This window comes from Martes martes, assembly GCF_963455335.1.
Source record: "Martes martes genome assembly, chromosome: 6".
Lineage (NCBI taxonomy): Eukaryota > Metazoa > Chordata > Mammalia > Carnivora > Mustelidae > Martes > Martes martes.
The window spans coordinates 21,723,308-21,746,707 of NC_137893.1; the positions used below are offsets into that span (position 1 = coordinate 21,723,308).

The 23,400-nt window shown below is 38.1% G+C and overlaps 1 protein-coding gene across 2 annotated transcripts in view; it reads left to right on the forward strand.

Annotated features, from left to right (window-relative positions):
* Positions 1-23,400, forward strand: part of CDK19 (cyclin dependent kinase 19) — a gene marked incomplete at its 5' end in the record, with an annotated part of 160,991 nt that overhangs the window by 40,924 nt on the left and 96,667 nt on the right. For both annotated transcript variants that reach the window (XM_080806930.1, XM_080806931.1), the window contains one exon: positions 22,422-22,497. In XM_080806930.1, the coding sequence (XP_080663056.1) occupies positions 22,422-22,497 (76 nt within the window). The remainder of the gene's footprint in view (positions 1-22,421; positions 22,498-23,400) is intronic.

The window sequence follows — 23,400 nt, forward strand, 5'->3', positions numbered from 1 at the left end:
CAATGTTTTGTAATGCTATGTTTCTTTCTTGACATACCATGTTTTAAGACAATACTTTGTATCTTCTTTCCTAATTATTTGATGACATTTTTAAGGATCTCTAAATATTACATAAAGATAACATCTGCCCTCTTTTAAATTTAATAGCTGCTAAAATTTATCTGATTCCCTCATATCCGAGCTGCATTTTACAATCTTTTATCCCTATCATTAGAAAAGAATGAGATGAAATCTGAGTTCTAAATATTTTACCTGATGACATATTTAGTTCTTTACATGGAAGTTTTCTGAAGAGCTTTTCATGTTTCATGCTTGTATTTATTTTATAATATTGGAACAAGGTAGATTTCCCCCCTTACTGCCTAGCGTGTGTAGTACCTTGCTCATTTCAAAATTACTGTCAAACTTGGCGTTAGAATATCTTTTCGGTTCTACTTTTTCCTTTTTCTTCCACCTTGTCCTCTTCCAGGTCTGTTTCCAGTTGTTTTTCTCCAGTATCCCCAATAAACTCATGTCCTAAGGAGTTTACCTTGAGCTGTAGGGTCTATCACACTCCATTTTGTGAAGAATATTTTTCTACTTAATTTCTTTTATATTCTTATGTGTGTATTGGCTGTTCATATAATTTTATTTTTAATATTTATTTATTTTTAAGTACGTTCAGTGCCCAACGTGGGGCTTGAACTCACCACCCTGAGATCAAGAGTCGCATGCTATACCGACTAAGCCAGCCAGGTGCCCTATCTCTCACATAATTTAAAAAATTAAATTGTGTTTTGACCATATATGAATTCATACTGGTTAATCTTTTAGTATTTCAGAGACTATAAATCACTTCTGTTGGTGGGAGTATACATTAATTAAGGCTCCACTTTTACTTTTCCCCACATAATTAGCTACCTAATATATAATGAACTCTGAATATTATCAGTATATTGTTGATGTGCTCACTGTCAAATCTAAAACCCAATTTCCTTGGCAGATATATAGACTTATGATAGGCATTTGGCATTTTGTGTTTTGGGCAGTGTAACTTTAAATCTACATAAACTTCTCTGCCTTTTGCCTCTGCTGTGTTCATAGATACCAGGAGGGCTTCGTGTATGGACCTCAAGCGTTGGAGGTAGCAGACTTTTCAGCAGAAGGTAAAGCAGAGTGTTGCCTTCTGGTGTCATTTTGTGTGTGTGCTGGGGTGGGTACGTGGCAGGTGAGAACTCTTCACGAATGTCATCACAAATAATTTATAATACTGCATTAAATAATTCACAAAATGTAAGAACAAGTTGTATAATTTTATTCAGTATTATTAAAATCCATACCAAATAGAAAACTTTAGACAGAACTAAAGACTGAATTTCACCCTCTGCTGTTAACTAAACAGTAGGGGTGATTAAGAAGAGAGAGCATTAGCATAATATATAGTATCTACTGTCTAGCTGTCTCAGACCTAGCTTCACGATGATTTCTTCCTGGGAAGTTGTCCAAATCATTATTCATCTGCTGTATTCTTCCCTGCTGCTCCTTTTACTGAAAGATTGCTTCACAATAGAGGCAGCCTAGTCCATGACTCATGACTAGAGGATAGACATTCTTGCTGTAGGTCCCATGTGCCAAAAATGTTAGTTTCCAATATGTTAATTACCTCTCTTTTCAGAATGTGTTAATATGCCCTTCTCTCAAGTTAGTTCTTGTTTCAGTAGAGAAACAAACACATCCCACATATTTGTAAAATATGTTTTTATAGAGACCTTCTTAATGAGTTACTTTTTAAGAAAATAATGTGGCATACCTTTCCTGGGCAATGCTTCTTTAATTTTTTTTTTTTTAAATAGAAACATTTTCCCTTTTTATGTGCCAGGTATGATAACTACTACTTTCTGTGAACTCATAAAACCATTTATGAACTTTCTTCATAGATGACACTTGTATAAAGGGGCTTTTTTTTGTTGTTGTGGTTGTTCTTGTTTTTAAGATTTTATTTACACACACACACACACACACACACACACACACAGATTTTATTTTTTTATTTGACAGAGAGAGGGAGAGATCACAAATAGGCAGAGAGGCAGGCAGAAAGAGAGGGGGAAGCAGGCTCCCTGCTGAGCAGAGATCCTGATGCGGGGCTCGGTCCCAGGACTCTGAGATCATGACCTGAGCCGAAGGCAGAGGCTTAACCCACTGAGCTACCCAGGTGCCCATTGTTGTTTGTTTTGTTTAACGATCTATAGCTGCTAACAAAATGTATTCTTAGACATAAAGTTCATAATGTGGCTAGTTTTTAGAGAGAAATCTGAATGGAAATCAAAGGAATGATTTCCTTATGTCTTCTGGAAGTTTTATTTGTGGTGGCTGCACATTACACCTTATGTGCAGGTTGTATACCTTTCACAAAGTCAAGGTAGTATATATATATATATATATATATATATATATATATACACACATGCATATGTATATTTTAGGGTGGTACATATTCTTTAAATTTCTATTCTGTGCCCAACACAGACTCCATCTTAAAATCAACTGAGTTTAACTATTTCTTTCACTTTCCTCCTATTCAGAGAAGCTTCTTTTATTAACGGGAAGAGAGTTAATGAGAAGATGGATGAGGTTCAGACTGTTCATTGTGGTTAGTTGCAATTTTACCTCTTAGGCCCTCTCTCCTTTCCTTTACTATTTTCTGTGGCCAGTTGGAGGATATTTTCTATTTACCAGTAATAGTGGACGTAATTTCTTGAAGGCCTATTCATGCTTCATTTTCAGGCTAGTTGGCTCTACAGCTTGTATTTGCTTAATGAACTCTTGGAGTGTGGTATATTTTCTTACCAGTTGAGAATCTCAGTAGGTTATTCTAAGTACTAGTATAAAAGATATAAAGTTCTGCTTCTGTCAAGGCAGAGAAAGACTCTCCTCCCCAGGTCCTCACCCCCAGCTTCTATGAGAAAGATGTGGTGACATGGATGGCTTTTAAAGTATTTTTTCAAAAATAATTGCCTGGGGCGCCTGGGTGGCTCAGTAGGTTAAAGCCTCTGCCTTCGGCTCAGGTCATGATCTCAGGGTCCTGGGATCGAGCCCTGCATCGGGCTCTCTGTTCAAGCGGGGAGCCTGCTTCCTCCTCTATCTCTCTGCCTGCCTCTCTGCCTATCTCTGTCAAATAAATAAATAAAAATCTTTAAAAAAAAATAAAAAATAATTGCCTTTATTTTTTAGGGCAGTTTTAGGTTTATAGAAAAATTGAGTGGAAAGTACAGAGAGCTCTCATATATTCCCTTACTGCCTCCTCTTTCTATTAATTAATGTCTTGCCTTAGTGTGGTGCATTTGTTGTAATGGATGAGCCAGTATTGTTACATCATTTTGAATTAAAATCCACACTTTACCTTACAGTTCACTCTTTTTATTGTAGATATTCTGTGGGTTTGACAAATGTACAATCAATGTATTCATGAATATGATATCATACAGAATAATTTTGTTGCCCTGAACGTGCTCTACCCATTCATCCCTGGCTCCTTTCCTTTGAGCCCCTGGCAACCACTGGATCTTTTCCCATCTCTATAATTTTACCTTTTCCGGAATGGCATAGTTGCAATCACACAGCATGTAGCCTGAGATTAGCTTCTTTCATTTAGTAATAAGCATCTTAGCTTCCTCCATGCCTTTCCATGCTTGATGCTCTTTTTAGTGTGAAGTAGCATTTCCTTGTCTGGATATACCATAGTCTATTTATCCATTTACCTCCTGAAGGTTATCTTGATTGCTTCCAAGTTTTGGCAATGGTGAATAAAGCTGCTATAAACATTCATGTGCCGATTTTTGTGTGGATATAGTTTTCAATTCATGTGGGTAAATACCAAGGAGTGTAATTGTTGGATCATATGATAAAAGAATGTTTGGTTTTGTAAGAAACTGCCAAACTCTTCCAAAGTGGCTGTATCATTTTGCTTTTCCACCAACAATAATGAGCTTTGCTATTGCTTCATATCCTTTTCAGCATTTGATCTTCTGGATTTTAGCCATTCTAATAGGTGTATAGTGGTATCTCATTTTGTGTTTTAATTTGCAACCGTCTCATGACACGTGATGTTGACCATCTTTTCATATGCTTATTTGTCATCTGCATATCTTCTTTGGTGAGATGTTTGTGTAGAACTTTTGCCGGTTTTAAAATGGAGTTATTTCTTCTCTTGTTGTTGAGTTTTTTTTTTTTTTTTAAATTTTTTATTTTTAAGTAGGCTCCATGCCCAATGCAGTGTTTGAACTTATGACCCTGAGATGAAGACTTGAGCTGACATGAAGTGTCAGACACTTAACCAACTGAACCACCCAGGTGCCCTGCATTATTGAGGTTTTCTTTTTTTTAAGATTTTATTTATTTGACAGAGACACAGTGAGAGAGGAACAGAAGCAGGGAGAGTGGGAAAGGGAGAAGCAGGCTTCCCGCTGAGCAGGGAGCCCGACGCAGGGCTCCATCCCAGGACTTCGGGATCATGACTCAAGCCCAGGGAGATGCTTAACGACTGAGCCGCCCAGGGGCCCCTAGTTTAAACAATATTAACTTATATGTTTTGAATATCAGTCCTTTAATAGTCACTATCTTGCAAATATTTTCTCCCAATCTGTGGCTTGTCTTTTTAGTCTCATAAATGTCTTTTGCAGAGCAGAAGTTTTGAATTTTAGTCAAAAATTATCTCTAAACTTAAGGTCATTCTAGATTTTCTCTTCCATTATCTTATAGGACTTTTATTGATTTATAGTTTACATTTAGATCTATGTTCCATTTTGATTAATTTTTGTAAAGGGTACAAGGTCTGTGTCTAGATTAATTTTTTTGCATGTGGATGTCCATTAGTTCAAGCACCACTTGTTGAAAGACTATTTTTTCTCTAATGCTATCCTTTGTTGCTTTGTCAAAGATTATTTGACTATATTTATGTAGGTCTATTTTTGGGCTCTCAGTTCCATTCTGTTAATCTATATGCTTATTCTTTTGCCAGTGCTACCCTGTCTTGATTACTGTAGCTTTATAGTAAATCTTCAAGTTGGGTAATGTCAGTGTTCTGCACTCTTCTTCTTTAATATTATGTTGGATATTCTGAGTCCTCTGCTTTTCTGTGTCAACTTAAGAAACATTTTGTCAATACCCACAAAATAACGGGGTGAGATTTTGATTGGGATTTTGTTGAATCCATAGATAACATTGGGAGAAACAGACATCTTGTCAATATTGGGTCTTCTTAGGCACCTGCATGGAATATCTATCTATCTATCTATCCTTTATTGTTACATCATTTTGAATTAAAATCCACACTTTTATTTAGATCTGTTTTGATTTCTCTCCTCAGTTTTCCTTGTATGGATCTTATACATGTTTTGTTAGATTCATTCCTAAGTATTTCATTTTGGGGGAGGTGCTAATGTAATGTTATTGTGTTTTCCGTTTCAATTCCAACTTTTATTGCTGGTATATAAGAAAGTGATTGACTTTTGTATATTAACCTTGTATCCTGCAACCTTGCTATAATCATTTATTTGTCCCAGGAGTTTTTTGTTGATTCTTTAGGATTTTCTCCAAAAGCAGCCATAGCATCTGTGAACAAAGAGTTTTATGTCTTCCTTCTCAATCTGTATACTTTTTATTTCCTTATCTTACTGTATTAGCTAGGACTTCCAGTGTGATGTTGAATAGGAGTGCCTTGTTCCTGATCTTAGCAGGAAAACCATCTAGTTTCTCTTCATGAAGTATGAGGAATCTCGATAGATTATCCTAATCATTAGTACAAGAGATGCAATTTACTATTCATATTAGATCACAGGAAGATTCCTTCCCCTCATTGAAATTTCTGTAAAATAGGATTAGGGGCACTCAGCTAAGGTTAAACATCTACCTTGGCTCTCCTATAAACCTCCATTAGAAAGGAGATAGAAAACGGAGATAACCAATAACATCAGTCCTCTAATCAATTAATCCATAAGATACTTGATTGTTAGTTGCTAGGTATTGTGATGGCTACAAAGGTACACATGATAATGATACCTCCTCTTCGGAAACTTATTATCCATATAGGAAAGGTTAATTTCAAATGTTATGTTCCATTTTGGCTAATATTTGCCAAAAACTCATATTCCTGTGTTACTTCCTAAGCAGTCTTTTTTGGGGGATGAGGGGTAGAGGGAGATGGAGAAAGATAATCCTTTTTTTTTTTTTTTTTTGAGATTTATTTATTTTAGAGAGGGATGGGGGAAGGGCCAGAGAGCGTCTCAGGCAGACTCTGCTCTGAGCGGAGAGCCTGACATGGGGCTCAATTTCATGACCCTGAGATTACAACCCGAGCAGAAGCCGCAATTTGGACACTTAACCAACTGCACCACACAGGTGCCCCCAGAGAGAATCTTAAGTAGGTTCCAAACCCAGGATCTCACAACCCTGAGATCATCACCTGAACTAAAATCAAGAATCAGACACTTAACCGACTGAGCCACCCAGGTACCCCCTTCCCAAGCATTTTAATTGAAATGCCAATTCATGGAGTTCTTTCATACTATTCTAAGAAAAGTTTACAATTTTGATGCAAGAGCTGACAATTATTGAGCCTATAGCTAGACACAGTGCTAGGCACTTTACATATGTGATCTCAGTTATCTTCAAAACAATTGTGTGGTGTTGTTACTATTATTCTCAATTTACAAATGCAAAAACTGATAACCTGAGGGTGTAAGTAACTTATTAACTGTGTGACTTAGTATAACAGGTGTATAGTTCCATATCCCATGCTCTCTAAGTCATACATCGTGGAAAAGTACCATATAAAGTGGTGAATGATGAATGTCATGTGTATAATACAGAGTTGTGCTTCGTGAATGCAGGGACGAGAGCTTTGATCTGAGTCTAGAGTGTTACAAAATTTTCGGAAAGCTTGTCTAATGGATAGGAATAATAAGAGGGAAGAGAGATCAGGGAGATTCATCACCGTGGAAAAGACAGAGAGTGAAAAATAGGAAGTATTTTGTGATTTGACAATATAGTATAAAAATATAAGAAAAATTCCTGCTATAGTAGTAAAATGCCATAGAACAAATTTTGTCTTTTATTTATTTTTAAAGACTCGATTGATTGATTGATTGATTGATTGATTTAGAGCACGCTGAGTGCGGAGCCTGCTAGGGGTTTGATCAGAAGATGTAACCTGAAATCAAGATGCTTACCTGTCTGAGCCACCCAGGCACCCCTGTCTTTTTTATTTTAAATGAGAACTCCTATCCTCCATTTTTCTCTTAAAATCATTTCAACTGGATTTGCTTATCAGGTTTTGAGTATGAGAGAGTAGATCACAGAACCACTGCATCCATGTCATTGGTCCCCAGCCTTGTCTTGCAGTAAGCAGTGTGGCTAGTGCAGAGAGAGCAAAAGCCGGGGAGCAATGGAAGATCAAAGGAATCTTTAAAAAAGTATTTTCCTAAAATCAAGTATGTTTTATTTATCCCTTCCTCATATCTCATTTGGTTAAGTACCCCACAGATAGCCTTTAATATGCGAAGGCTGTGGAGTTGTAAAGGCGAGAGGAGCTATCATTGTTTTCAGTGAACTCAGTGTTTAGTTTGGGAAGACCAGAGTAAAGGAAATAATGAGAAACCACTTAGCAATGTTAAGCACCAAATCGTGTTGTTTACAGTGTTATTACTGTAGGATCCTTTTTCTTAAATGATGTTCTGCAGGGTTCTGTCCTCTCTTCCAGTCTCAAGATTTCCTTTCCTAAATGCTTTCACATCTCCATCTCCAGCCCACAGTCTCCTTTCTAAGCTATTGGTTCACCCAAATGCCTTTTGGGCATCTCCATTTAGACACCAACACAGTCCTCTCAACTTCAACTTACCGAAAACATCAAATCACAAACACACACGTTGCTTAAAATCCGTTTTTTTTTTTGGAATAAAGTCCATTTTCTTTGGGGCACCTGGTGGCTCAGTCAGTTAAGCATCCAACTCTTGGTTTCAGCTCAGGTCATGGTCTCAGAGTCCTGAGATTGAGCCCCGTACCAGGCTCCATGCTCAGTGGGGAGTGTACTTGGGATTCTCTCTCTCTCTCTCTCCTCTCCTCCTACCACCCTCCTACCCCCTAGACACTCTCTCAAATAAATAAATCTTTAAAAAAAAGTCCAGTCTCTTTAATGTGGCTTGCCTGTTCTGCTTGATCTGGCCGTGCCTTCTCCTCCTTCAGCTTTTTCTTGCTTTCCCCTATTCTACATCAGCCTTACTGAACGTCAAGGGCGTAGTACTCTTTTGCCTGCAGTACATGCTGTTCCCTTTTTCCAGAAGGGGAATAAGAAGACATGAAGCTGTAGTGATTAAAAAGCACAGACTCTGGGGGCACCTGGGTGGCTTGGTGGGTTAAAGCCTCTGCCTTTGGCTGGGGTCGTGATCCCGGGGTCCTGGGATTGAGCCCTGCATCGGGCTCTCTGCTCAGCAGGGAGCCTGCTTCCCCCTCTCTGCCTGTTGCTCTGCCTACTTGTGATTTCTCTCTCTGTCAAATAAATAAATAAAATCTTAAAAAAAAAAAAGCACAGACTCTGAAGACAGACTTCCTAGATTCAGGCGAATCCTGAGTCTGCCCCTTACCTAGCTGTGTGACCTGCAGTGAGTTACTTAACCTCTCTGCTTTCAGTGTCCTCATCTGTATGACTGAATGGCAATAGTATCTGCTTCACAGCATATTGTGAGGATTGAAAGAGTTAGTAGAGTGAGGCTTTTCAAGCGGTGCCTGCCTCATACTGAGGACCATATAAATGTAGCCATTACTATAACGCTTACTATAAATGTGTTGTGCTATTGGATGGTATTACTTTTTATGTTTTTAGGATGATTTAATGATAACAGAAAAAAATATGTTGTTTCCCCATAAATTACGAGTTGATGGGCTAGTTCTTGCAATTGCTGTTTATCTTTTTTCTTGGATGAGCAGCGGCTTTATATTCCTAACTTCTTGTCTTTTAGCGTTTTAGTGACTAAAATTTGGTCTTAGGCTGACATTCTCATGAAGTGGTTCATTTGATAACATTAGGCTTACCTGGATTTTTATACAAACTAATTCAGGTAAACCTCCATGGAAACTTTTATTTTTTTATTTTATTTTAGTTTTTTAAAAGATTTTATTTATTTATTTTGTTAGAGAGAGAGAGAGTACGTAAGTGGGAGGAGGGGCAGAGGGGGAGGGAGAGAGAGAATCCCAGGCAGACTCCCCACTGAATGCAGAGCCTGATGCGGGGCTCAACCTCACGACCCTGAGACCATGAGAGCTGAAACCAAGAGTCAGACACTAAGCCGACTGAGCCATCCCGGCACACCCTCCATGGCAACTTTTAAAGGAAAATCAGTTCTTAATAGCTAATAATTAGCTGACTTTTTACTTTATGATTTATGTGCCAAGCTGATTAAAGTTTCAAGTAAAGTCCTTTAAAGGATTTCACTTTTTTCTTTCAAGTGTATTTCAAAGATTGTGGATTATTATGGTTCAAATTATAATCCTTGCTTGGGATCTAGCAAGGATACTTACTATATTATTATTATTATTATTGTTATTTTTAAAGATTTTATTTATGTATTTGACGGAGAGAGACAGAGCAAGAGAGGGAACACAAACAGGGGAGTGGGAGAGGGAGAAGCAGGCTTCCAACTGACCAGGGAGCCTGATGCAGGGCTCAATCCCAGGACCCTGGGACCATGACCTGAGCCGAAGGCAGTCGCTTAACCAACTGAGCCACCCAGTCACCTCATATACTTACTATATTATTAAATAGATTCTCCAAAAGGAAAATCTCTTGTTTTTTTCTATTTACAATTCTACTTACTTAAACCCAACACTTCCCAGAACACTTCTGATACCAGATGTGTGATTGATTTCTCATACTGACCAATTCTCCAACACCAGCTGAATAGTCTACAATTTAACTCAATTTTGACACTAACTGTTTGAAGTTGGTGCAGACTACACAGACTAAGGGCTCAGCCCCACAAGACTGCCCCCAGCTTCAGACCCCCATAGAAAGTGGTGGGTTCCCAAGTCACCTACAACTTCTGTCCAGCTCAACTGCAAATTCGATGTTCCCGTGACACCCTCCGCCAAGTTCAGTCTTTTGCTAGAATGGCTCACAGAACTAAGGAAAAGTTTAATTACTAGATTACTGGTTTATTACAAAGGATATATTAAAGAATACAAATGAGTAGCCAGATGAAGAACAAATGGGGCTCGGTCTGTGTCTGGAAGGTTTGAAGACCGGAGCTTCTGTCCCCATGGAGTTTTGGGGTATCCCAGCCTCTTGGCAAGTATATGTATTTTTTTTTTAAAGATTTTTAAAAATTTATTTGACAGAGAGAGATCACAGGTAGGCAGAGAGGCAGGAAGAGAGAGAGGGGGAAGCAGGCTCCCTGCTGAGCAGAGAGCCCGATGCGGGGCTCGATCCCCTGACTCTGAGATCATGACCCGAGCCGAAGGCAGAGGCTTAACTCACTGAGCCACCCAGGTGCTCCAAGTATATGTATTCTTGTTCACCCGTCTAGAGCTCTTAGAACTCTGTACTTCAGAGCTGAGGCTTCATTAGGCATGATTGATTAAATTGTTGACCATTGATTTTCAACCTGTAGCCCCTTTTTTGGGGATATGGGTGAGGTTGAAGGGTGGGGTGAAATTTCTCATTACCTAGTCCCCCCCCCCCCCCCGTATAGACCAGCCATCCAGTCATTATCCAGAGACTTTCTAAACATTGCCTCATTATATAAACTCAGGTTTGGTTGAAAGGGACTTGTTATGAATAACAAAAGAGTTTCTTTCACTTTTATCCTTCTGAAGCTATTCCAGGAACAAAAACCAGATATTATAATAAAAGATGCTTTTATGCTCTAAACAGTTAAGAAATTGCAAGGGTTTTAGGAGATGTGAGCCAGGAACCCTGGAGGAAGACCAAAATACATATTTCTTATTCTATCACAATATCACATTTTCTATCATCACAGTAGTTAAGGTTAACCAGGAAGACATGCAAAACCTAAATTTTATCAAAAGAAGATTCCTGAGTGGTCTAGGTTTAGTAGAAACTTAAGCAGTATGGTGAAAAACTGATACATATTTAAATTTTAAGTGTTGGCTTTGAATTGTGATAGAGGACTTCAGCTGCCTCCCTTTTGACTCAAACTTTTTAGTTGGGTTTTTCTTTCCCATTTGTCTCTTGGCTCAGGCATTGGACCTTGAGGGCAGAGCATCTCCTGATGGGACCCAAAACTACCCCCTGAACCAGTAAGGACTGCCCTGAGCTTCTAAGACCCCCCTCGTGATTGACTCCATGACAGCGATCCATATGACCTTCACTGCCTACCTGCACATGCCCACCCACCTTTGCCCCATGTTTTCTTCATATAAACCTGGAAGTAGTTTCAGCCCTTTGGAGACGGCCTTTGAGAGGCTAGTCCATAGTCTTCTTGCTCTTGGCCTTCCTTTCTTATTTTGCCACCGTTGCCCAGCTATGTTTTAATACTTATCTTTTAGCTTCTGTGTACAACTTGCTTATTTTTCTTTTAACTTTCTAATTGCTGCCTATTAGTTATTTTCCTCCTCAGTTTTGTTTTATTGAGAAAAGTTTTCTAAAAGGAAAAAAGTTGAGGGACTCCCGGTGGCTCAGTTGGTTAAGCGTCTGTCTTTGGCTCAGGTCATGAACCCAGGATCTTGGGATGGAGTCCTGCACAGGACGCCTTGCTCAGCGGGGAGCCTGCTTCTCCCTCTGCCTGCTGCTCCCCCTGCTTGTGCTCCCTTACCTCTCCCTCTGACAAATAAACACATGATCATGATTTAAAAAAAAAGGCAAAAAAATCCCCCCAAAAAGTAAATTGTAGAATAGTGAATATCCACATACCCTCCACCTAGATTTCAGTTTTGTTACCATTTTTCTGTATTTCTTTATCTCTCACTCTGTGTGTGTGTGTGTCTTTTGTTGCTGTTGAACCATTTTAAATAAATTGCGAGTGTCATGACATGAGACCCCAAAATACTTGAACCTGTATCTCCTGAGAATGAAGATATTCTGCATAATTATCATAGATTATCCTCTACTTAGGAAAATTAATAAAATAGGGGTGCCTAGGTGGCTCAGTCAGTTAAAGTGACTGTCTTTGGCTCAGGTTATGATCCCAGGGTCCTGGGATTGAGCCCTGCATGGGGCTCCCAGCTCAGCGGGGAGCCTGCTTCTCCCTCTCCCTGTTGCTCTCCCTACTTGTGCTCTCTGTCAAATAAATAAATAAAATCTTAAAAAAAAGAAAAATAATAGAATAAAAATTAAAAGATAAAATTAACAATGATAAAATAAAATTGTCTAGTCTGTAAATTAAATTTTTACTGGTGTCCCACTAATAAACCTTTTCAGCTTTTTTTTTTTATTTAAAGTAGGCTCCATGCCCAGTATGGATCCCAATGCAGGGCTTGAACTCACAACCCTGAGATCAAGACCTGAGCTGAGATCAAGAGTCAGATGCTTAACTGACAGAGCCACCCAGGTGCCCTACTTTTTAGTTGTTTTTGTTTGAACTACAGTCTACTGAAGATTTTCATGCACATTATTGGTTATTTCAGATCTTGAATAAACTACGTCCACCCCCATCTACCTTTTTTATGAATCTTTTTTTTTTTTTTTTTCCCTTCTTTTTAGGAGCCAGGCCAATTTTCTTATAGAGTGTCTCACATCTAGATTTGCCTGTCAAGGTCTTTTGAAAGTTTCTCTTCCTGTACTCTATTGGAGGGCAGCATTAATTATAGGAGGACTTACCAACTCCAGTGGCATGGGTGCTGTGAATGGGTTATGGGTCCTATTTTTAATCCTTTAAGTTTTTCTTTAAAGATTTATTTCTTAATCTTAAGAGAGAGAGCATGAGTGGAAGGGGTAGAGGGAGAATCTCAAGTAGACTCTGCTCTGAGCACGGAGCCCCATGCGGAGCTCAATCGGTGATCATGAGGTCATGACCTGAGCTGAAACCAGGAGTTGGACGCTTAACCAACTGCGCCATGCAGGCGCCCCTAATCCTCTAAGTTCTTTGGCCATCAGTGAATTTTGGGGCCCTGGAAGCCTATGAGTCCCTTAACCTCTGCTGTGAGCACTGTTAGTTTATATGGGTAGGTTGGTACCATGGTATGAAAGAACAGTGACTGCCATCTTCAGCCCTTTTTTCTTCTTAGCACTTTCTCTTGTGATCACATTTACTTCTATGGTTTTAACAGTTGCTGGTGTAGTGATGTTTTCTTTTCCAAATTCCACTTGTTTTATTTCCTTTGGTTCATCTTCTTCTGGCTATCTAGTAGCCCCTTCAGAATCACCAGGTCCAAAATGAATTGATTCTCTGCTTGTGAACTGGCTTGTTGTCAGCATTCTTTATGGAGGAGGGGAGTGTAGAAGGTATAGTGTAAATGGCTTTACTTTCACTGAGACAACACTCTGCGAGAAACCTCAGTCGTCTTCAGTGGCTTCTCTGGCTGTTGAGCTCTCTCTCATACACGTACACAGATGTGCGTACACATTTACGCATCAAGTATTTCTTTAATGCCTTCAGTGTGCCCATTTGGCTATGGTAGATGAGTCTATCTCTGGAATGCGTCTTACATACATTCTTCCCATTCTTAACTATGTTTACCCTGATTTTGGTCCTTATCAACCTTTTCCAGAGTTTTTATACTATTTGCCCAACCTCTGCTTTTAAATCCTTTGATCCATCCTGTACACTGTCTGCTTGTTGGGAGTACCTGTTCAATCATGTTTCTCTTGCTTGAAAACTTCTGATGGTTTCCCATTCATTATACAGGAAAATGCCAACTTATTAGCATACTGTATAAGACTATGCTAATTCTACTTTGCTCTTTTTGTGTTATTTCATGTCTCATGTTCCAGCTATGTAAGTCTTCTGCTAATTTCTTGAATATAGCATAGGTTTTAGTCTTCAGACTTCGTCCATATATTTCTGGTGTCCATAAGACCCTGAGACTTCTTTTTTGCTTAATGAAATCCTACTCACCTCTCAAGGTCCACTCAGATGTTCCCTTTGAACTTACATACCTGATAGCCTTCGGTCTGTCCCCTCCACCAGAACCAAAGCCTTTCCATTCTTTATCTGATGTACTTTGCATATACATCTGCGGTACTGCTTATCAGATTGTGTCCCTTGCTGGTGTGCCTCAGTGTAAAGGTTCACAAGGGAAGGGATCATCTTGCTCTTCCTGTTGTTTCTAGAGCCCAACTCAAGGCCTGGCACACAGCACATGCACAAAGGAGAGTCTGGCATTACTTGCTATATTACCTTCTGCAGCAAGTAAATTTGCTTTGAGATTCACGAATTCTCCTAGGAAGATAATATTTTATTTTATTTTTTAATTTTTTTTAAGGATTTTATTTGACAGAGAGAGCACAAGTAGGGGGAGGGGCAAAAGGAGAGGGAGAAGCAGGCTCTCTGCAGAGTAGGGAGCCTGATGAGGGGCTCAATCCCAGGACCCTGGGATCATGACTTGAGCTGAAGTCAGCCAGTTAACCATCTGAGCCACCCAGGTACCTGGAAGATAATATTTTATATTAACAATTTGGTTTATACAACATATTTGTTAGTGATTGCTTTCTGTGTAATACAATCCTGAATTATTTGTTTTAAACTTAACACTCTGATGCCTTATGTCTTAAAGCATTACCGTATTTGTTTTAATTGAAATAACTTCTGAGCCATATAAATTTGCCATCATAGGAGTTTTGGAAATTTTATCATTTTAGAGCCTTTGAATTAGTAAATGTTTATCTGGAATTGGAATTCTGAATGAACATAGTATAACATGAAAGACTGATTTCGAGAGAAAGAGATACATTGATCAGTTTTTAAGAAAACCCAAATAAAGGCAGTTTTTCAAACGAATGAAGGCAAAAGGAGAAACTTGTCAAATTTCCATGTTGCAAGGGAATCCTGAACTTCAGTGAAGAGACCATTATTGTATTTTGGTGATGTTTAGAGAATGAGTAGATGAAATGTTTGGTAGATGAAGACATTAAGAGGGTGCTAGTACTGTTTGACATTTTTCGTTAATAAGGGGAATACCAAATAGAGTAACTTGTGTTACAGGTTTTTAATATTTCAGAATTATTTTAAATGTCTTTTATCGTTTAAACAAAAAAATTCCTTATAATTAAAGATACTATGGTTGAATATTGATATATAAAGATACTATGATTGATATTATGGTTGAACTGTTAATGGGTGAAATGGTGTGGTATCTGGGTTTTTTAAAAAAATAATCAAGAGGAGGATAGGCAGTGAAAATAAGATTGGCCATGTGTTGATGATTGTTGAAGCTGTGCGACAGATACATAGAATATCACTGTCATTTATTTTTTTGTTCAGTTTTGGAAAATTTCATGATAAAAAAATTTTAAAATATCATGGTATTATATAACAAAGGAAAGAGTTCCCCAGTAAAGAATCATTACTATTAGGCTGGCTGAGTACTGAGTTCATAATATTGAATAACTCAGAATGATACCAACATAAACCTAAGTGATCTTTTTTGGTTTTTGTTTTTCCAGTTTTTTTTATTCCATATAGTTATGTTTTCCCCTGTGTGATACGGAAGCCTCTTAATCTGTTAAGCCCAATCATCACATATTAAAAGAAAGGGATAGGATATTGATTTATGTCCACATTCTTGAAGGAAAATTTGTTGGTAAGACTTGGGTTGTCAGGGGCGCCTGGGTGGTTCAGTGTGTTAAGCCTCTGCCTTTGGCTCAGGTCATGATCTCAGGGTCCTGGGATCAAGCCCCGCATCGGGCTCTCTGCTCTGCGGGGAGCCTGCTTCCTCCTCTCTCTCTGCCTGCCTCTCTGCCTACTTGTGAACTCTGTCTGTCAAATAAATAAATAAAACCTTAAAAAAAAAAAAAGACTTGGGTTGTCATATTGTTTGAAGGATAACTTATTGATAAAACCTAATTATAAAAACTGGTAATATTATACCATCTTGGATACTGTATCTCTGATGATTTCATTATTTGAGTTCTACTCTTAAGATTTGGAAAAGGAAATTTGACCAATTCATAGAATAGTTTGTCTTCTTAAGGGATGTGAGAAAAAAAGTGTTCAGTGATCGTTCTGCTTTCTGTCTTTTCTTCCTTCTCTGTCTCTCTTCCTTTTCCCCTTCTTGCCTTGAGTTTTTTCCTAGACACCAACAAGGTCATCTTTGTGCTACTTCCTCAAATCTGGTAACATAAATATAGGCTCAAGTCTTTTCAGTCTGAAAGTACTATAGTAGTTTCTCGGTAAACACCTTTAGGGCATCTCCCTTTTGAACTTCTCAGATATTTTCATTTTTGGTTGGAGTTTTTCTTTCTATCGAAAAGAGTCGTTTGTGAGCTGAAGGACCTTCTGAGATCTGCCCAAGTCTTGTTCTTCGTGGTATGATCCTCCCCATCAGCAAGCTCAGAACCTCAGACTTCTTCTTGATTCAGCCTCCTTGATCTTCACTATTTGTTAACTTGGTCCTGCCAACTCCTTCTATAGAATGACTGTCACAAGGGTTCCTTCTTTTCTCCAGTCTTACTGTTACCACTCTGTTATGGAGAATGTTGGACTTGGAACTGGAAGATTTCGTCTCAGCTCTGTTGCCAGCTGCTTGCGTAGCTTCTTCATCTTTAAAATGAGGAGGGCTTAACAGGGTCGTTTTACACCCGTTTTGGAGCTGACATTCTATTATATGAATCCGGGTCCTTACTTGCTCACACTTACATTGCTGTCACCTCCTCCTTGTTTTTCACACCTCTAATCTCAGTTCTTGCTAATGAGATTAATCTTCATACGTAACTTTCATTGCCTGTGGAGTAAAATGTTGTATTTCTTGGTTTCCATTTATTCATGCCATCATCTCTCTGGCTAGTGGTGTTCTCTCCATCCGTCTTCAGAGTCTTCCTTTTTTTCACCTTCAGAATCAAATTGGTTACTAAATTCTGTCAGTCCTGCCTCAGAAATGTCTTTTGAATCTGTATTTGTTCTCTGCTGCCACTGTTCTAATCTAGCTCTTCATCTTCTCTTATCTGGACATTTGACGCAAACTACCAGATGTTTGGTCTGCCACCTTTCTAGTTACCAGAGTTATCTTTCTGAGCAAAGATGAGTTAACTGCCTTTTCTGTTCTAAAAACCTTTTGTTCCTCACTGTTGACATACGAAACACAAACTTTTTCTCAGGACTCACATAGTCCCTTCCCCTTACTTTTCTAACCTTGTCTCTTGCTCCTTGTATCATGCCCCACCTTCCAGCCCTACGAACAGTAGCAGTTTCTGGAATGTGCCTCTGTTATTTTTCTCATGCTGTACTTCTGTCTGCAATTCTCTGACCCCTTCATCCCTTCTCTGCTTGAGGAGCTCCTCCCTTAAAGGCATCACTCATGGAATTTACCTTTCCTGGAGCTCAGAGAGAAACATTAATCTCATCCTCTCTGCCTCTGGTATGCATACATCCTGGGTGTGGGGATGTCATATCAGAGTTATTTGCTTATGTTTCCCACTCACCCAGAATCTCTTTCCAGGTGGATTGGGAACTTCAGGATATCTAGGGTTGTCAGTGTCTAATTTTGTTCATCCTCGGAGTTTGGCACAGTGTTGGGACATACAATATTTACTCAGTAGTTTTTTGTTGGTTGATGTAAAATAAAATAATTAGTCTCTTCTGTTTTCCATATAAACAGTAAGGAACGCATTTTAACCCTATTAGTTCGAAGACTAAAATTTTTTTAAAAGATTGATTTGGGAGAGAGAGAGCGAGCGAGCAGAGGGAGGGGCAGAGGGAGAGGGAGAGAGAAAGAATATTTGAGCAGACTCCCCAGCGCAGAGAGCCTGTGCCACACAGGCCTTGATCCCAGGACCCTCAGATCATAACCTGAGCCGAGATCAAGAGTCAGACACTCATTGGACTGAGCCACCCAGGCACCCCATGAAGATTACAATTTTATCTCAGCCTTGCTTGAGCTTGAATTTCCTCATCTTATCTTGAAAGATACTTTTTTTTTTTTTGGTCTGTCGTAGATCCTTAAGACCAAAGATGGCCCAGGGCTGATCTGGACACTTGGTAGTAGAATTGATGGGAGTCAAAAAAGTCTTAGGCCTAATGATGATGATGACAGATGGGGTTTTGGTCTACACTTGTACATACAGGCTGCCGAATGGTACTTTACCTTCCTAAAAGTGACTGGAGGCTGGTCACCAAGTTTGGACATTAGTGAAAGGCATGAGACTACCATTTCCATTAAACCGGTTCCTAATATTTCATTCAAGAAATGTTCCTGAACATGCTTCTTTAAACTTGAGAAATTCTTTCCTGAATTACATTTAAATTCTACCACTGAGCCTGGTATTCTGCCTGGGATAAAGCTTTCATTTTAAGGCAATATTTTCTACAACTTGTACAAATATGTGCTGCTTATATTTTCTACTATGCATAGAATTGCTTGCATCGTGAGTTTTCCAGAACATAGTGTCTCAGATGGAAAGTTTAATAGAATTGCAGTGTCTTCCAAATTTATTTTTCTATTTTGTTATTACATAATGTTCTTGTTGAATAATTGTTTTTCTTTGTCACTGCTGAAAGGGAAGCCCACATGGTTTTGATATACATTACAGCCATGTAGAAGAAATGTCTTTAAATTTTTAAAAAGGACGTATTAAATATACCCATGTGTATTCTACAAAGTTATGTGTTTTTGATTCTCCTGGATTTATTTAGTAACCTCTGATTATTATGAATATGTAGTTACTCTAACCATGGTGTCTAATATGCACTAAAATTTAGAAAGTCGTTTCTCTGAAGGCTTTGGAATTGCTTTGTCTGTCTTTATTGCAGTAAATAATAAAGTATTTTTATTTATTTTTTATTTTATTATTTATTATTTTTAAATTAACATATAATGTATTATTTGTTTCAGGGGTACAGGTTTTTATTTAGAAGTTAAAGTAATTTAGAAATAAGATCGTTTTAAGAAAGAACAAGCGGCCTCAAAAGCCAGGCTATCGTAGCAATGTAGGAAGGGCAAGTGTACCTGCTTTTCAGCCTTGTCATGTAAAAGAACAAATTGTTCCTTTGTGATACTTAATATTATGTGTGCCCGAGACACACAAGCTGTGGAGTGTGAATCGTCACTACCACTTGGAGAAAGCTTCCAAGAGGGGCAGCTCTCCATAGGTTGAGAGCAACAAAGTCTCCCTGCCCCACGTGCTAATCTTTGAAGTATTGGTGGGGCATTGTGGGAAAGGACGCATCTGCAGTTTCCATAACTAAGGTGTCGGCATCTGACCAAAGACTGGCACTGACATAGCACCGTGGTGAAAGTGAGTCCCGTGTGCCCTCTGGGATCTGCCGCTTCTTCATATGGGAAACCTCCGAGGTGCCACGTTATCTATCACTCATCGTCTGACTTAATATACAAGAGAAATGGTCATGAGATAATCCACTTTCTTTCACTCTCAATGTCAAAGCTGCAGATAAACCTTAAGTTTGCAGATCTTCGAGTATTTTGCTAACTTAGCAGATGGAAGTTATATTTAAACTTATTAAGTGAAATAATTACTGGGTTTGTTCCTAGATCCCATCCTGTAATTCAGAGTAAAGGCCTATGCTTCAGTTTATTCTGCTCAAGCTTTCATATTCCTTTGACAGCCTGGATGTGAAATTCAAAAGTCATTAATGTGATGTGTTAATTTTGCACTTTTTGACTTACTGCAAAAAAAAAAAAAAAACTTATGGTTTCCATAGCAGCAATAACCTATCCAGATTGTGTAATATTCTTTACAGTATTAAAAATAAAACCATGCAATTACATGAGCTTCTGGAGCACTTCATTTAGGGGAACTGGGGATTGAAATATTTGTGTTTTAAAAAATTATGATTTCATTGAAAATTTTGCCAGAGAGCTTATGTAATTTTGTTTTAAGAATTTAACACATTTCTTAAATATTTAGCAATAGTACTTGGTAGTTAAGTTAATTATTAAGTGTGAAATTTGCATTGTGAGCATTGTGTTAAACATTTCAGGCATAAGTGCTCTCGCACACATGTTCACATGTACATTTAAGGTTGGGGGTGGGGAACATTTGGCTTTAATTACATTCAGTTACCTGCTGTTTGTACTTCTTAGTGGCTTCTGGGTAGGCTGGAAAAAGTCTAGTTTTATGCTTGGAGGAAACAGTATAGAGAAAAAGGAAAAAGCGATCACTTAAGCTTTCCCTAGTTTTGACTTTGCTTTTTAAAACATGTCTAAGATAATGCTTTGAAGATACTAAGGATTATTTTAGTAGGTGACTATTTTCAGGGTGTCAAATTATTTTGGCTTTTCTCTTTTTCCCTCTAATTCTAATTTAAAAGACAATATAATATAATATTAGCGCTGAAGTTAATTAACATAAGTTCCTAATCTTAGTACAACTGATTTTCATTTTTTAAGTCATCTTCAGCATATGTCTAGATGTATGTATATTTTTATCTGGTATAATGTGTGTGTTTTCTCACTAATACATAGTAAACATTTTCCATTTTCTGATGATGGTCATGATTATCATTTTAATAATTGCAGAACAGTCTATATCCTGTTGATATATCTGGTGTGTTTTCTGTTTGTCAAAATGCTCCTTAACGGATATAATTGTCAAACTGATGGTGAGAGAAAGTAACTATAATTCACTTATTTGCCCAAACCATAGATGATTGTGAAAATCTTCAGAAGGCATGTAAAATGTTTTAAAAAGCATATAACAAATAAACCTCTTAAACTGCTTTTTCTGTGGGGCACCTGGGTGGCTCATTTAGTTAGGTGTGTGGCTCTTGATTTCAACCCGGGTCTCGATGTCAGGATCTCAGGGTTGTGAGTTCAAGCCCCATGTTGGGCTCCGTGCTAGGTGTGGAGCCTACTTAAAAAACTGCTTCATCTGCTAGTAAACGCACACGGGGAAGATAAGGAATAGGTAAGTAGGACAGATGTGGCACCATTTAGGTGCTATCATTTGAGAAAACCGTCATGACATGATGAAAATTTGCTGAGGCTCCAATATAATCAAAAGACAAAACTCAGAGGCTGTGGATGATATTCCTCTTCTCAGAACAACCCACAACATGAACCACATTTCTGACATTTTGCTGTGTCTGGTTCTGGTGTCGATAACCTGAGGATTCTGTGTTGTTGTACTCATGTGATACTTTTTTTTTTTTTTTTTAAGATTTTATTTATTCATTTGACAGAGAGAGATCACAAGTTGGGACAGAGGCAGGCAGAGAGAGAGGAGGAAGCAGGCTCCCCGCTGAGCAGAGAGCCTGATGTGGGGCTTGATCCCAGGACCCTGAGACCATGACCCGAGCGGAAGGCAGAGGCTTAACCCACTGAGCCACCCAGGCGCCCCAATACTATTTTTTTTTTTTAAAGATTTTATGTATTTATTTGAGAGAGAGAGAGAGAGCACAAGCCAGAGAGAGAGGCAGAGGCAGAGAGAGAGGGAGAAGCAGACTCCCCGCAGAGCGGGGAGCCGGAGGTAGGGAGCCCGAGGCTGGGAGCCTGAGGCCAGGCTCAGTCCCAGAGTCCTGGGATCGTGACCAGAGCCAAAGGCAGACGCTTAACTGACTGAGCCACCCAGGCACCTGTCATGCGATACTATATTTTTATGGACTGTATCACCGTTACTGAACCGATGTCTTCCCTTGATTGAGCACCCTGGTAACTACTGGGATTTCACAGAATCCCTAACCCTGCCTACATTATTTGGAAAATTCACTGTAACACTAGGTTTTTCCTAGAGTTCTTGAGAATGAGATATTGGTAGCTAAAGTTTTAAAGACTTTTCAAGGCTTTTGGTTGAGGTTTTGAGGCTTTTGAATGTTCCCTATTCTAGATCAGAAGTAGGGTGACCCTAGGGTGGGTCGATATTCTTCTGTAGCCCATCCCTCCTATTAAGTGGTTCTTATACTCTGAAATTACTTTAAAAAAATATAGAAGTTTACATCTGTCATTTTTTTTTTTTTTGTAGTTAATGTTTAGAACAGAATGCTTTCATAGATTACAGATAATTAAGACAGGAGTAGAATTATCTTGCAATATGCTCATATTTATGCTTGTTTACTTTTTGGAAGTAGTTCTGTGTTTAGTATCCTGTTTCAATTTTGAATTTTGTGATTTGGCTCTGTCTACTGTTTTCATCGTAACATGATTTTTTTTGGTATTTCATATTTCTGTAGTTGTAATATTATCAGAAGCAGTAAGCAATGCATGCCTAGTTAGAGTGTTAATATATCACTGAGAAGCTAGTGTATACTTATTGTTTTTGTAGTTATGATTTTGAATCTGAAAATAATGTTTAGAAAACATAAATTTTTTTTGTTTATATGCAGAAAAGATGAAAAGGAATATGCATTGAAGCAAATTGAAGGCACAGGAATATCCATGTCGGCTTGCAGAGAGATTGCAGTAAGTGGATATCAATATGTTATTTATTTTGTTATTGATATTGCATAATGAATGGTATTAATATGAAATAGTTTCATTGATGCATTCCATCTATTTCAAAAATGTCGATTAGTTCAATGATATTTTATATAAGATGAGAAAAGCTGCATAAATTTTTTAATTACTTGAAAGTCACCTTTAAACATTCTTTTAATGATATTTAGGATTTATAATCTTAGGAATACTGAACTACAAGATGGTTTAATTAATTTAAATTATGAATTAATATAATTAATAATATAATTAATCAATAGAACTTTTTATTAATAAAATTCATTGTTAATAAAATCATAATTTTATTCTTGTAATTTTAGGACTGATATATGCCTACAGAGAAAGGGTGATATTAGATATTATGCATATTAAATATTTTTTTCTGAAATACATGTTTTAATACTAGATTTTACTGAGTGCTAGAAAAATAGGGCTATCATTATCATAATAAGATATATCCTTAAAGAAAGATCACTTTTTTGTCTTTATATGACATACTTGTGCATTTAAGAAATGATTGTCTAGGGGCACCTGGGTGGCTCAGTGGGTTAAAGCCTCTGCCTTTGGCTCAGGTCATGATCCCAGGGTGCTGGGATCGAGCCCCACATTGGGCTCTCTGCTCAGCAGGGAGCTTGCTTCCCCCCGCCCCCCACCTACTTGTGATCTCTGTCTGTCAAATAAATAAATAAAATCTTAAAAAAAAATGATCATCTATAACAATAGCTGAGGTTTACTGAGTATTTATTAGGTTTACTAAGTGCTTTCAAGACTTAATTAATTTACTTTTCACAACAGTCATATGAAATAAGTACTTTTAATATCCCCTTTTAACATTATCAGTAAACAGAGGCAAAGCCATAATTATGGCTT